Raw genomic sequence first — 15,304 nt, 5'->3', positions numbered from 1 at the left:
GCACCACCACCACCACTATCGCCACCACCACCACCACCACCACCCTCACCACCACCGCCACGTTCCATCGACCATCCGCGTTCTCCACCACCTCGGAGTACTCTCCAGCATCAGGCGATGCAGCCAGCTCCATCTGGCGGTCTCGGAGAACCGGAAGAAGGGGGTTTCCCCTACGGGTTTCGATCCACCTCGTTGTACGCTATTGGTCCACGTCCGACCGCGAAGAACGCCCATTCTCGAAACGCCCGAGATGTACGTCGGCTTGCGCGTATTGGTCGAGCCCAGGCTACGGTACCGGTTTTGCTAGCGTTGCGGGGGCGGTGCGCACCCGGCGGTGGCACCGCGATGCTGAGAACGTGAAAAGAGACAGAAAGAGAAAGGAGAGAGAGAAAAAGAGAGAGAGAGAGAAAGAGGGAGAATGGAGAGCCCCCCGGCAGGGCTCTCCGTCGCGAGTGCAGCCGAGCTGGTAATCAGTGCCGTTTCCGCGGCAGAGGCGGTCACCACGCGGCAGATTACACAGATTACAACCGATTACATTTGTACTCCATCGCCGACAGTCGTTTCTTTTCTTGAGACGACTACCGCTCTCCCACCTTGTGTCCTCACCGTCGCGCGACCCGAGCTGGAGTACGCGCTCGACCGTCTTGGTGAACCGTCTAGGTCGCGAGAGGCCGCGTTGTCGGTACACGAAGAAACCGAGTGCTTCGGCCGAAATCCCAGGAGCGTTGGAGGAGACCACGTATCGACGTCCCCACGTTCAATGAGACGCGTGAATGAACGCGTTGATGGCAGCAACGGACTTTGTTAACGTTGGAAATCAACGCTCGACCTTTTCGAGCTCTATGCTCCGGAAGATCCCGCACGTCGGTACACAAGCATCGACGTTTGTAATCTAACGGTGGAACAGAGGAAACATCGAAGTGTGTATCATGTCATGAAGAAGGATTTCAGTTAGAAACGAGAGAAACGCAATGCCGAAGAGTATTTCAGAATATTAGACACCTGATACTCAGATTATAATAATTGTTTACAATTATCCGAAACGTGATCATCGTATCATGACAGCGGAAGCTGTCAACGTAAAGTTCACCCGCGTTACGTCGTCTCTCGCAAAGAGAGTATTTTACAGCGTAGATTCCATTCTGCGCACTTCGTTCAAATGTTTTTATACGGATCCATTAAGCGCTGTCTGAAAGAAAGGACTATAAAGTATCGCGAAAAGAGGATTGCCGTATGAGAATATCAGCTGAGGATCGGCAAGAATGCAAAAAGTATAAAAGTTAAGAGGTGAGAGGAGTTGGGTCATCATGTTGATACCTTAAGAACACTCTTCTGACTCTAATGGGGGAATCCGCTCGTGTCGGCTGGGTCATTCCGCGGCGATGCGGCGGATTCCAAGAATAACGGAACGCGAAACTTATTAAGGCGGTGGGCTGCGCCTTGAAGAGTCTCTTCGACGTTAGCGGGTTTCGTCCAGGAATTGCAATGTGACTGATCGTCACTGGAAAGTGCCCTCCGGCTCGATCGCGTCAATATATCACGTCCATCGTTCTTTAACGGACGTCCGTGAAAAGCTAATGCAACGACTATCAGCTGACACTTTAAGGTGCGACGTTACTCATTCGGAGTTTTATTAGGAAACTCACAGTGTAATGGACATTGGACACACGATCCAGCATGGAACTGAGAAAGCGATCGAACGATCTTCTTATTCGCATCTTTGGATGACTGTTTGTGTGGTTTGATAAATTGGTAAGAATCGCCGATCATATTTCGAAACTTGTAAGGCACAAGAATCAGAAAGACCGACGACGCGTTAGGAATCGGCATGAGCAACGGCGAAGGCGTGGTGACGGGCCCAGGTTCCGGCAGCGATCGCTTGTGCGAGGACGTCGACATGGCTACCCCGACGTCCGCGTCTTCGAACTTGAAGCCGCGAAGCGGCAAGATCAGCTTCAGCGTCGACAGCCTGCTGAGCGGCACGAAGAAGAGTGCCATCGGCGGCGGCACCTTCGCGGCTAGGCGAGACAACGACGACAGGATGGACGCCGAAAAGAATATTGAGATGGAGGCGAGGTATCGAGAACTTTTAATAGAGCAGCAGAGACTTCAGAGCAGGGAACTACTCGCCAGATTGAGTCCTCACGGTCTGACTAGCTTCGGCAATCATCACCACCATCATCACTCGAACAGACTCGAGCAAGATCATCCGCCTGCGCGGCAGGAGATGCTCACGGTGAAAGATTTCTCTAGGACGAGTCACGATAAGTCGTCCTCGCCTATCAGGATAGACCAAGAGATGTCGAAGGACCGACTGACGACCAATTCGCCGAGCGGGATCGGTGAGACGATGCTCCAACGAGAACAGGAGCGTATTCAGGAGGAGGACGAAAGGATCGACAGGATCACCAATCCTAGATCCGTGTCGCCCGCAAGCAGACGAGAGATCCTCGATGATCGTAGTGATTCCGAGGCGAATCGCTCGCTGGAGGGAGACCGTACGACGGATCATCTGGATCTCGAGGACCATGAGATAAGAAGCGTCGGTCACTCCGAGGATTTAAACGTAATGGATTCGGATTGCGAGTTGGAGAGGGACCTGGAGACTAGCCAGGAGAAGGAGGAGAAGTCCAGCCCGGTAGTGCCTCAGCCAATTCATCCCGGAGTGCAAAGGCCCTCACAGGGCCCGCCGTATCTCGCCGGAGCACCCGGCGCTCCCGGCTGGAACCCCGCGGGATTTCCGCATTCTCTGGCGGGGTTCGCGTGGCTACCCCCACCCCCGCATCCACACAATCCTCATGGACATCTTTACACGCCGCACGGCGGACCCACCAGCCCGAACGGTAAGATAAACACGAGCAAAACATCATCATATCATATTTTAGAAAGCGTGAAATGTCACGCCAGGTATTACATAGTAAACACAAAATAAATATAAAATTTACATTTTTCCGTCAGCGCATTAATATTTTATGATTTATGCCACTAAACTTCATGTTAAATCAAAATTTCGTAAAAGTTATGGATGATAAAATTATCGTTTCTCAACTTAAATTTAGTATCGTAATAATTTATTATAATACGTTTGTTCGCGGAAGAATAATTCCCCCCTCCCCCCCGAAAACAAGTCGCGTCTGACAACTTTAACAAGACCTCTTACATTCAGACAAGAGTAGTTTCGCTGCATTTGCTTCTTGGCTTGCGATTTTGCCGGATACAATGTCGGCAATCAGATGGAAAACGCAAACGCTTAATGAAATCGTTAATCCACAACACGCAGACTCATAACACTCTGCATTAGTACCGTGGATCACGCGAGTAGGCGGGCATTATCGGACTTACGTGCCTAAGAATTCGCTCGTACTCCGGTTCACCTTCATCGTGATTGAAGCTTAAAGTTAAGGCTTTAAAACTACCATCACGATCGACACGATATCTTTCGCTTGACGATTTCTTCTCGAGCGGAAAGATTTAACGGGCATAACGAGACTAATGATATACCTTAAATGTGATGCAAATTTAAGAGATAAATATTTATATTTCGTCGAACACATATCATGTTTAAATTTATCACGACCATTAACTGTAAACATGGATATTCGGTGCCAATATCAATTCAGTTCTTGATTTAAATCATTGATCAAAATGATTTGTTGCATTCTTCGCAATATAATTCCATATTTCATAATCTTCGCGTTTCTTAATCATGCGTGACTTCGGGATAGGATTTATACCATGGATTTTGAGCTATTAATTTAATTTGAATGAATGATCGAATACGTGATACTTATAATTATACAATTATTACGTTTCCTTATTACCCTTTGACGAATCAATAAATAATAGAATACATTTTTTCAACGGAAATATGGGAAATGCAAATTTATTATGGTTAATTTATTTAAATTAAATTAATTAATAGCTTTTGCAATTAATAGAACGCTTTTCTAATTATTGATTTATTAATTAAGAAATTCTTGCATTACTTTATTTTTCATACAAAATTTATATCATTTTACATCTTTGTTGGCTCTTTTATCGTGTAGAGATACTCTCGGAGGCTTTTTAATACAATTTAGTATCGGTGGACGTAAAATTATTTTGGCTGTACATTAGCCGTTAGTTCCAAGAACTGTTTGTATTCATTCATTTATCGAGTGTACTTTACTTACACGTGTAAAGCTGCAATTTCCCTTCTACTCGGCATTGACTTCCGGACAGGGTTGTAACTCGACTGTTCGCAGATTTTTCCCGAGTCTATTCCACATACGTGAATGCGGAACTCTAGTCCGTGTTACGGTTCGCGATCGGTTCTCTGCAACGCGTACGATCGGCGCGTCGGGCTCGATCGTCGTGTATCTAGGCTATTAGGACGCACGATTGGCGCTTACAAAAGCGACGACGGGTGATGTTTTCCATCGCCTCTGGTGTGACGGAAGCAGGAGTGATCGTGGGATGTGACGCGAGCGAAAAATCGGGCGCGGAGATAGAGCTCCGACGTAATTGCCTAATGAGGAAGGAGAAACCCACGAAAGAGAGAGCAACTGCAGCGCGATTCTCGGGACAGGTACAAAAGTGATCAGCCGTATAGCGATACAGATCTTGTTTCATGACCGGTGGATATATGGATTGTAATTGGCTAATAAATCGAGAAGGAAAGCCGTGGCGGCTCCAAGTCGCGATAATTAGACGTCGCTACTGCTTGGGAACACTTGGCTGATAAATAATTTACGATGACTTAAACGAGAGAATTAGTTGCGATTTATTAATTACCGACCGCGAGCCCGCTCGCGCTCTCTCTCTTATCTCGCGCGATTAGCAATTGCTTGAGGAAAATTCGCTGTAAACAAGATACGAATTGAAAAGATATAATACTTTGTTTGACTATGTTACATTTATTTGACGCGAAACGTGACAAATGCTCGAGTCAGTCTGGAATATCGAGATTTTCGCGAACGTAATGTGATATCGATTGCAATGACAGTGGTGCACGTTGGCCCATTATTAATTCTTCCGCAGTTGGTACATAGTCATTATCATTTGTCTAAGCGAGTGGAAGATTCCTGTAATGGAGAAAGACGATGAAGTGCCAAGACCCGTGTTGTGGTGTGAGTAAAGAACTTGGTGAACATTACTACATCGAGTCCATTCCTAATGGACAATTAAAGTAATACCTCATTAAGGTGTAACCGACACCTCTCGCGCAATGGGCTAATCGTACGGCTTGGCCTCTCTTCGAGGTACTCTCCGCCTCGAGTGCTCGAGTACTCGCGAGGCTGCAAAAGGACGAGAGTGCTCCTCTCGTACCTGGCCTCGCTATTCGCGCGTCAACTTTTATACTCGCCGGGAGTCCCGTAATGGTTTTAGAGATTTCTTTCTCGGAAACGGCGTGAGTTCTTTACGCGCGGATATAATTTTGCTCGCGGGAACTTTGAGATTCGCGACGTTATTTACCGCTCGAACGTTTAACGATACATTCTTCGAAGACGAAGAATGAATCATGATTGTTTTATCTTTGAGAAATGCTCTGTTGCGACATGATTTTCCGCAGTACAATTGTGGTTAATATTTGCATAATTTTTTCATAATTGTGTAAACAATAAAATCAAGCGAGAGAGAGAGAGAGAGAGAGAGAGAGAGAAGCAAAAGAAAATTACTAGAGAGTCTTGGTGAAATTTACGCAAATAAACAGCAATGTTCCTTATTTTCTAAATACGCGATTGAATAATTAACGCAATATACACTTGTAGCGAAATCGGAAGAGTGGTAATATTAGGAAAACACGCAGGCATAAAACTAATATAAGCGTACAAGAGCAAGTCACCTGCTACGTGTAATGCCTTATCATTTAAAGTAGCGTAATTGAAAGTAACGCTTATAACAGTCGATATAAAGCAGCATGAATGGTAACCGGAGAATGAGAGAATATTGGAAAGACACGCGATCCCGCAACTAATGGGAACGCATAAAAGCTGACTGCGTGCTACATGGACCCCTATATCTCTCAAAGTGGCATAACTGAATGAAACGCATTTACTTCATTTGTGTCAACGGTAATAAAATCCGGCTCAAAATGTAACGCTCGCGGTAAAGCGGTATTGACGGCAAATCGAGGAGGACAACAAGGGGGATACAATGGTGAAATTGATGAGCACGCGTAGAAGCAACTACGCGCTTATTTTCCATATCTCGTTTACCACATTGTTTGCGCGGCCGAGAGAAAACGAAAAGTGGGGAAAGACGAAGACGCGATGATCGGCCCGCGCGCCAACCAAAGGGAACGCGAAGCAGTTCGACATGATAGAGTCATATATAACTCACGGCATCCATAATGCATTCAAGAGGCGCCCGGTAAAAACCGCTCTCGTTAAAGTGGCCTGTTAAGTTTGGTGTAGCGCATTCAGCTTCCTGTGCGAAGTCGCTTGGCGAAGCGACGTCGCTTTTTGCGAACGATAACGACAAACCGTTCGCCCCTCTCGGCCCCCCGCCTCTCGTTCTTCTTACGATTTGTCTCCCTCGTTTTCTTTCCGCTATTGGTGCGCGACACCAATTATACCAGCGCTTGAAACGGAAGCCCGAGCAGCTCGGTATGCGCCGCTATTGCGATCGCGATTATCGCAGTCGCGACATTGTCGCTTTTGCCCCGAGATGATTGTTCACTTACAGGGAACTCGGTTAATTACTACGTCTTTCGTTCAGACGGTATTTTCGACAAAAAGCTCCGCCATGAATCAACATTTATTCATTGTACAATTAATCGCATCAAGACATAATTGTGTATTTATTTCGCGAAGAAATTTTAATTGTAAGAATTTTTGTCGCAGATAAGCATTCCGCGCAAATATTGTTCTGATTTAAAATAAACGTAGCGCGATTTATTTTTTTTTGTTTACTGAAAAAAAGATGCTACGCACTTAATAAGAAAGAATTATTTATTTTTGAATAAACTAAAACCGTTTTATTAAAACGATTTTTAATCATTTTCTATTTTGCAGTAAAAAAAACAGATAGTCGTTTTCCGAAACGGCATCTCTTCGAAACGCGATATCTTTTGTACAAAAATTATTTCTGAAAAATTAGACAGTGGAAAGCTTATTAGCTCATTTCGATTAACCGTTCACCGCTGACAGTTAAATGGGGGGAGCGGGGGGGATGCGATATGCGGCTCGTATATACAGCCGATAATCCCGGGGTCCGTCGCTGGGCGGCGGCTTACGAAAATTATGAATACGGACGTCATTTATAACGCTCGAACGCTGCTACCCGCACGCATTTATCTGGATTGCGCGCGCAGGAATGAATTAACGACGCCCGCCCCGCGTCCAATGATGTTCTACAAAATATTTCGGACGATTCATCATTCCATGGACGTAATTACCCGCCTCGGTCGTTCCAGCGGTCCGACGCGACGCCCGTCTGCCGCGGTTAACGTGTCTCTCTCTCTCTCTCTCTCTCTCTCTCTCTTCAGCATCCCCGAAAATTTAGTATCCGTTGGTGAAAGCAATGCAACGCTTACGTAACTATCGCAATTGCCTTCTGAGCTTTTGCATCTTGTAAAAATATTCGCGCGAATTGTGCGCCCAAACACGCCTGCGCCTGCAACAACAAGGGTCTGATTTCATTCTGCTGTAATCCTATTGTAGAAATTTCAAAACTTGCGTTATAGTCTGACGTGTTGTGCGTCATTATAATTTAATATATTTACACGGCATATTAGATATCCAATATAATTAATATTATACAGCCTTGACCAAAAGTATTAAGTACTTATTATATATTTTTTTTAATCTCTTTCTGGAATTCTTTTACTGGTATTATTGATTTTCAGCATCGTACATAAGTTTAAAGGGTTTTCGAAACGAAGGAAAATCCAATAGGAAATAATGGAAGTAGAAGGACTTCAAATAAACAAAAACAAACAAAAAACAGGGTTAATACTTTTGGCCGAGGCTGTGTTGTGAATATATTTAAATAATATCTTAATTGAAAACTCGTAATTTTAAAGCGGCATCGGTCCAGCCACACACGAAGTCTTTATATCTTTAATTAAGCTGATTTAACGTCGAATGACGATCCCGGACCAATCTTTTATCGTCGCGCGTTTGGCTATATCCGAAAAGTTTACAGCGTGGCGGGCGAACGGATTGTGTACCTATCAGAGCGACAGCGGCCGTTACGGCGATGTAGCCGTTTGCGTGCGTGTTTCAGCGATCGGGTAATTAACAGAAATTAATTAGCAGTCAAGAAGAACATATCGATCGGTTACGTGCGCGGCATGGCTAACTTCGACGAGCGACATGAAATCGCTATATTACCGCATGAATGGATGCGACATCGACACGTAATGACAGATTGTCTGGCAGTCTGGCTACGCGGCGGATTCGCCGGCATCTTTCCTGCGCCGTTTCCTTTTGCTTGATATCGCGAATGCGCGTATCGCGGTCACTTACGTTAAGATTACCCTAGGCGACGTCTCCCCTATAAGACGAGCAAATGACGTTGCACCTCGAGTGTTAATTGCATTAATAATCCATTAGCTCGGTGACGCAATTAAGACAGCAAATTCCTAGCAGCGTCATATTAATTACACCAAAATAAAATGCTATCGAAAGGCAATAATGTGTATAATTCGTGGAAAAAGATCGCGCCGTGCACTGTCACGACCCACATACGATGTCCTTAAACGCGAAAGAAAGTGGTGGTGGTGGGCCTGATTCGCGACTTTTGATTCGTCCGGATATGTATTTAATTAGCAGAAATTAATTAGCCTCCTGGGAGAACATATTGATCGGTTACGTGCGTGAACCCGCCGGGCGACAACACGCGAAACGGGGGAACCGGCGATGTAACGAGAATGGAAGACGTGATACCGGTGTCTCGACTGATCCGGTCGACAATGTCGGCGGTCCGTGCCTTTTTTGTACCCGATCGAACGTTAATTAGCGCTCGGAATCCACGCGTGCCCTCCTCGCCGCGTCTCGCGAAATCGTCATCGTTTCGTCTCGTGCTGAATGTCGAAAACACTTTTTCACGGCGCAGCCGTACAAAGTCGCGATCGATGTTAACTTCGCATCTGGCTCCGACGCTATAGGGCCGCTTCCACGAGGTATCAATTACTCTTCCTCTTATACGAGTCGCTTATCTTGAATGCGGCTCGAGATAGTGCGGCGTGTGTTATAGGGAAATAATATGTCTAATTGTAGAATGCGCGCGGGCACCGAGAAGAGTTATTGGCAAGCCCGGCCACTGAGATTTTTAAGAGATGTCAATACTTCATTTAGTCTCTTGTGCGTCGCTTTTAAAAATACGCGGCGTCTCTCGCGTCGGATATTAATTATCGCGGTCTAACGTTAAAAAAAAGAAAGAGGAAAAGTACGTAGCGCGTTATCGTAAGCGCTCGCTACACATATTTTTACTTCGGTACACAGGATACGTTATATTCTTCAGCCTTTATTTTTAAGTGAATTTTAACGAAGTGGTCAGCTTAAAATGGATTTGCGAACGAATGACAAGGCGCGCGAATGCCGTCGACGTAATCGCGCTACCGTGGAGGAGAGGTGGCGAAACTTTACGCAGTACCAACTAATTGCGTGCACATGAGTCGATCGTAAACAACGACGGTCGATGATAATCATGCGCACCGGATACACTGAGACTGGGATGATGGGTCGATAATTAGGCGCCGTTCGCTGGGCGTTCGAGCGCGATTTATTTTTTATGATTTAATTTGCGTCTCCTCCCCCCCCTCCCTTCTCCTTTCTCCCATACCGCAATCGCTTCATCATGCGAAACCTATGAAAACGCGTCTTCGCCGAGACGTCGCCGCGCACTCGTAAATTAACGACTAACGCTTCACATCTGAGGTTAATTATCATTCGATGAGTGCACGAGGATGCTGGACTGGCGTTTTAATAGTACGAATACAAATGTCCGCGAGTGTCATTATTAACGTATCTCTCTCTGTAATGATGCAGATAGCAGAGTGGCGCGGCAGAGTAATGCTGTTCTAATCCCCCCATCTCTTCTCTTTTTAAAAGAGGAATAGCGGCTCGGATCAATTCGAAACGAGAACGGGCGAGATCGAATCGCGATGCTAAATAATTTTCTAATGGAAACCTTGCGTTTTTCGTTTGAAAACCGGCTGCTCTCTAATTGGCTGCTCTCTAATTTATATTTAAAAGCTCGTGCTTATTTGTAACGTTCTATTTAATATTTATTTATTTTTTTATTTTTTTTAAGTAAATTAGAACTCATTTTACACAGCGATTTATTTATATTAAAATTATTCGCGACAAAGCGCAGAAAGCGTAATCTGATTGGAACGCGCGTTTTCTTTTTGGTTTCAGGGGACTTAAGATTGCCGGGACCCGGACCGGGCCCAGTTAGATGCACCCTCAGGAAGCACAAGCCGAACCGGAAGCCGAGAACGCCGTTCACGACGCAGCAGCTGTTGTCGCTCGAGAAAAAGTTTCGCGAAAAGCAGTACCTAACGATAGCCGAAAGGGCAGAATTCTCGTCGTCTCTTCATCTTACGGAAACGCAGGTGAGAGACGCCGATCGACATGCGAGCAATTAGCTCTCTCGTAGAATTGAAAAAGTCTCGTTTTATGTAACGAGCGGAACCTGTTCGGAGTGTACACTAAGAAATAGATAAATAATCGTGAATTTTACTTAATGCTAATTGTAAGAATGCTGCTTGGGAAATTATAGCTCGATCATATTTAACGTGAAACGCATTGGGGAAAAATATGTTTTTACTTATTATCTGATAAATAATATCTATAAATCGAGTGAAAAGAAATATATATATACACACACACACACACACGCACGCGCACGCACGCACGCGCACGCACACACACACACACACATTGACTCTCAATGTTGAATCAAACGTAGAGCATTCCTCGATTAACGAGCACGTTAATAAAAATCATTAGAATCGTCTACTTATATCATTTTATTGAACGATAATGATATTAGCGTGCTTTTAAAGCGGAAGGCGCTATTTTCGTGCCGCAAATTAACATTTATACGTCTTTACGCTGGAGTTAACGGTAAATTGCAAAATTATCTTTCGCGAATATTATTACTATATCATCTATGCTCTTCCTCTCTCTACTTGGACTGTCGCGATTCTTTGCCACTATGTAACAGAGTGGGCCATTATCGCGCCGGTTAGCGTGCTAAGATACACTTTGCGCATTCGTTACAATACATCAGTCGAAATGAAGCTACGACCGCATTCATTTGCTTAGATAAGCTACGATTACCCTGCCATCTCCTCCGTGTCGTTTAACTCGCCAAACCGTTCCTTCGATCGCGCTATGTTCTCTCTGATTATTCACTTCGGACTAAGAGGTATGTCTACAATTCAAATCGTGACACTCGCCGCGCCGTGGCGATATCCATCCCCGTGATCACACGAAGTAACTTATCACTTGATTCTTTTACGAAGGCGTAAAGGAAGCGTATAACGGAGAAAATTTTCTTTTAGAATTTACCCTCAAAATTATAGTAGTCGTGGAATAAGATGGACCTCGAAAACTTTTATTATAATAATTTTACTAAAATTTTGCCAATTTCTACTAAAATTAGAGTAAAATTTTCAAAGTCTTACGACTACTATGATTTTGTAAAATTTAAGAGAAAATTCTTGTTGTACAGACACGGTTGGTTTTTTTTTGTATTTATTGAACGCTTACTCCTGGAATTAATTTTAATTTGTATATTATGCATGAATATATCAATAATAATTTTAATCTTATTGTTTTCATCTTCAGGCTTAATTACACCGAACTTTAGCTTAAGACGGTTTATACCAAGAAAAGCTTGGTTACGTAGGTTTTTAGCCGGATTCACGAGTTGTCGCGAGTAATTTGAAAGCGTCTGTTAAATCGTATATTTTTTAGAACATAGAGCGATATCTTTTAATCGTCGTTTAGAAAACGTCTGAGTGCACCGTAATTATCCTATTCATGCATATCGCCAAAAATGAGCGTTTGTTAAAAGTTCTATTGATGCAGAACAATTTTGGAATCTCTATACTCTCGTCCTCGTACCGAAAATTACCTCAAATTAGCCGTCGATTCAAAGCGACAGCTGCGCAAACGTCGCGATTCGTCAACGACTGTGCAAATAACAATTAAACGCGATTTAGTGTTGACCCGACACATCTGCGCGTAAACTCGAGCGTTTAGGCATGTCGCTGTCTTATGACGTCGAGGATTTCTCGATACGTCGATAATTTCCTGCTGAAAGCTGATGTTCTGCCGACGACCATTTTTTTATGTTTTTTTTTGGTTTAACAACGCGCTAAATGACTCGTGTATATTTTACGCATAAATAATCTTTATCTGTTCCAATCGTATTCTCAATCGGCCCGCGCGACGCGTTAATTAATAGATTGTTGTGTAATTTTATTAATCGCATATTCTTAAGCGCTCGCCGTACGTCGTGGGGTTTGAATGTGCTATTTGCCAATTGTAAATCTCCAGCAGCTGGTGTTAAAACGCTACGTCGACCAATAATGGCACTTATGTAATGTTTGCGGGCGTGTCGTACAGTATAATGCAACGCGACAGTACAATCTATGATTTCTCACGTTGTTCGGTGCCTTACGAGTCAGTCTTCTTTAAAGACTTGAATAACGTAGGAAAAAAATTCATTCTCAAATTGCCGACTAATTTACATGCGGCTGTTTAGGACCTACCCGCGGCTCTCATTGTGGCAATTTGTCAAATAATAATTGCAATAATTATCTAATATAATCCAAAGTAATACATAACTCTTTACCTCGATTTCATTTATATTTGAAGGGTGTTTTCTATTTTCACAAAAATCAAATAAATCGAAAAAGTTGAATTTTCAGGAAATAATGCACCTTTTCATCTTTAAATTATTTATTATATAGTAGTATAGTAAGCAATGCTATAAAGTTTTAGCATTTTAACAATTGGTTTAAGCACTCTTTGTAATTATGTTGATGGTTTGACAAAATTATCTCCAGATTTGTATCAAACTAAATTTTCAGATATTTCAGTCTGTGTTGCAAACAATTTTGATAATGCACTTGTTTGGTTTTTGTAAAATATTTTATACTTTTATTTCTTTAAAATATCTTTTTAAAGAAATTTAATATTATCGCTGATGTTATAAAAATATTAAAAACCTGTATTATTACATCTCAAGCTAAACATCATCACCCGAGAGACATTGAGGAATTAATCGAGAAGTGATATACGGACGAGTTTTGCGTGGTGATAATGAATTCGTTCATTATCGCTTTAATCGAGAACATTGTAATGTTCCAGGTGAAGATCTGGTTTCAAAATCGAAGAGCCAAGGCGAAGCGGCTTCAGGAGGCGGAAATAGAGAAACTAAGACTATCCGCGAGGCCCTTGTTGCACCCCAGTTTCGGATCGGGGCTAATGTTCTCTGGGGTAGGCCCGCCTGGTACCCCGGGAGTGCCTCCCTTCATTGCAGCTGCCATGGCTAGGCACTCCCATGCTGCGGCGGCGGCGGCCATGTTCATGGGGCCGCCTGGGCACCGACCTTAATAATGATATATGCCAAGATATAATATGCGTGTAATTCGAAGTCATTCTTGATGTCATCGTCCGAAGACTCAGCCTCCTCGCGAACTAGGAATCTGATGACACAGGATCTATAAATTGGCAAGGATTCGTTGATACGAAAACCTGCATATTTATCCCAGAATCCGAGAGAGAATCCAAACTCGAGCAAGAAACTTAACAAACTGAAGAAGTATTGTGGAAAACTATCTGAAAATTAGAAACTGAAGAAAATGAGCATTTATGTAGTTAGTGATTGAAAAGCCTAAGAACTCGAAGATCTAACAGCTAAAGAGGTCAAACGTTTTTAAATTGGAAGTTCAAGAGAGGTGAAATTGTCTCGAAAGTTCTAAACTGCTGTTACTTATTAATGTCCACCTTCCGCTCGGGTTTAATTATCCAATCTTCTACCAGTACCGAGGATATTGGGATCCACCACTTAGCGTTGGAAGTCGAAATTGGCTAGGAGTGGCTACGTAGTGGCGACATTCGCTCGTAATCCGGACTTGTCTCCAGGAGGATATGGATAATCTGAATTTCAACACGTGAAATCCGAAGCTATAAGTTTGGGAAACCTGTAGCTCGAAGAAGCATCGTTGCGTAATTTTCTCGGGACGATGGAATACGTATACATCGGCGCCTCCAGGGGCGTGCGAAGCTTTGATCTCAAGAGAAAGCACGAGTGTACATAGTGTAAATAGATACGCGTTCGTACGACAACTATGGGTGTACGTATGTATATACACACGTGTACAGGACGCTTCGATTACCCTTAAGAAGAGGAATCGCGAGGAACGGGCGTTCGAGAGTTAGTTTTAACGATTTGGACTGCGCTGGACCTAGCAAACGTTCGTTCACGGGTGTGTTTTTAATGAGGACCGTTCGAGAGAAAGAGAGAGAGAGAGAGAGTGTGTGTGTGCAGCGACGTGAAATGTGCAAGGTACGTTTAAACAATTCCGAGTCTGAGAGCATTAAGTGAGAAAGGGTCAACGTTGAAGCCAAATGTAGTAGTCGTTTCCCTGAAGTAATTCTTCATATTTAGAAGAAAATGAATCTGTTCGTTTGCATCAGAAATTTATTCTTTTTAACCTCAGTCGCGAAATTTTTAGCTACATTTTCAAAAGTTGTGTCAAAGATATCGATGACGTTTCCGACAGCTGCTGCAAATCATTGATTCTTCTTCGGCAAGTACGCACAGTTTGTAGTTCACCTAATCTCAATATCTTTCAGACTTATACTGACTTTTTTTCTATACAAGAAAGTGTGTGTAAATTATGTATCAGCTTGTGTCGATTGTGAGAAGAGGGAGGCGGAATCGCTCATAGACAGTAAAAAGCTAATGTTACGAATGTGACATGGTTCTAGACGTACCTATGCGCCTTGTATAAATGTAAGATGATAATTTATCCATGGAAGTACATTATATATAGCGAAATAAAAGATTTCAGTATTTACGTTCTTCCCATCGGTCTTTCAACCCTTTCGGTGAAACATTCACGAACTCTACAGACATGGACGGAAGAACAAAAATTTGCTTTATTTTTTTCAAGTTTTTAAAGTTAATCAAATAATGCATAAAAACAATTTCCATAGCGAATCAAAAGGTTCGACGTTGCCAAACAGCTTTTCGCGATTAACTAATTTGCAAATAATACAGTGACGCAATTGATCGAGCGTAACGTCTCAAATAAGGCATCATATTAAGGCAAGATAAATAGAGGAAAAAAAAG

The 15,304-nt window shown here is 43.3% G+C and overlaps 1 protein-coding gene across 1 annotated transcript; it reads left to right on the top strand.

Moving 5' to 3' along the window:
- Nucleotides 1-480: 480 nt before the first annotated feature.
- Nucleotides 481-15,028, top strand: LOC105197051. The gene is made up of 3 exons (XM_011163252.3): nt 481-2,843; nt 10,347-10,543; nt 13,314-15,028. The coding sequence occupies exons 1-3, from the start codon at nt 1,829-1,831 to the stop codon at nt 13,557-13,559; spliced, it is 1,458 nt and encodes a 485-aa protein (XP_011161554.1). The 5' UTR covers nt 481-1,828; the 3' UTR covers nt 13,560-15,028.
- Nucleotides 15,029-15,304: the final 276 nt, after the last annotated feature.

This window comes from Solenopsis invicta, chromosome 10 (assembly GCF_016802725.1).
Source record: "Solenopsis invicta isolate M01_SB chromosome 10, UNIL_Sinv_3.0, whole genome shotgun sequence".
Taxonomy (NCBI): Eukaryota; Metazoa; Arthropoda; class Insecta; order Hymenoptera; family Formicidae; genus Solenopsis; species Solenopsis invicta.
Note: the sequence above shows the minus strand (reverse complement) of the source record. Positions and strands in the feature narration are given on the sequence as shown.

What these genes read in the sequence shown, in the direction of transcription:
- LOC105197051 (XM_011163252.3), top strand. Translation starts at nt 1,829, where the DNA reads ATGAGCAACGGCGAAGGCGTGGTGACGGGCCCAGGTTCCGGCAGCGAT. An exon ending in CGGACCCACCAGCCCGAACG is followed by an intron (nt 2,844 to 10,346) that starts GTAAGATAAACA and finishes TTTTGGTTTCAG; the next exon opens with GGGACTTAAGATTGCCGGGA. An exon ending in TTCATCTTACGGAAACGCAG is followed by an intron (nt 10,544 to 13,313) that starts GTGAGAGACGCC and finishes GTAATGTTCCAG; the next exon opens with GTGAAGATCTGGTTTCAAAA.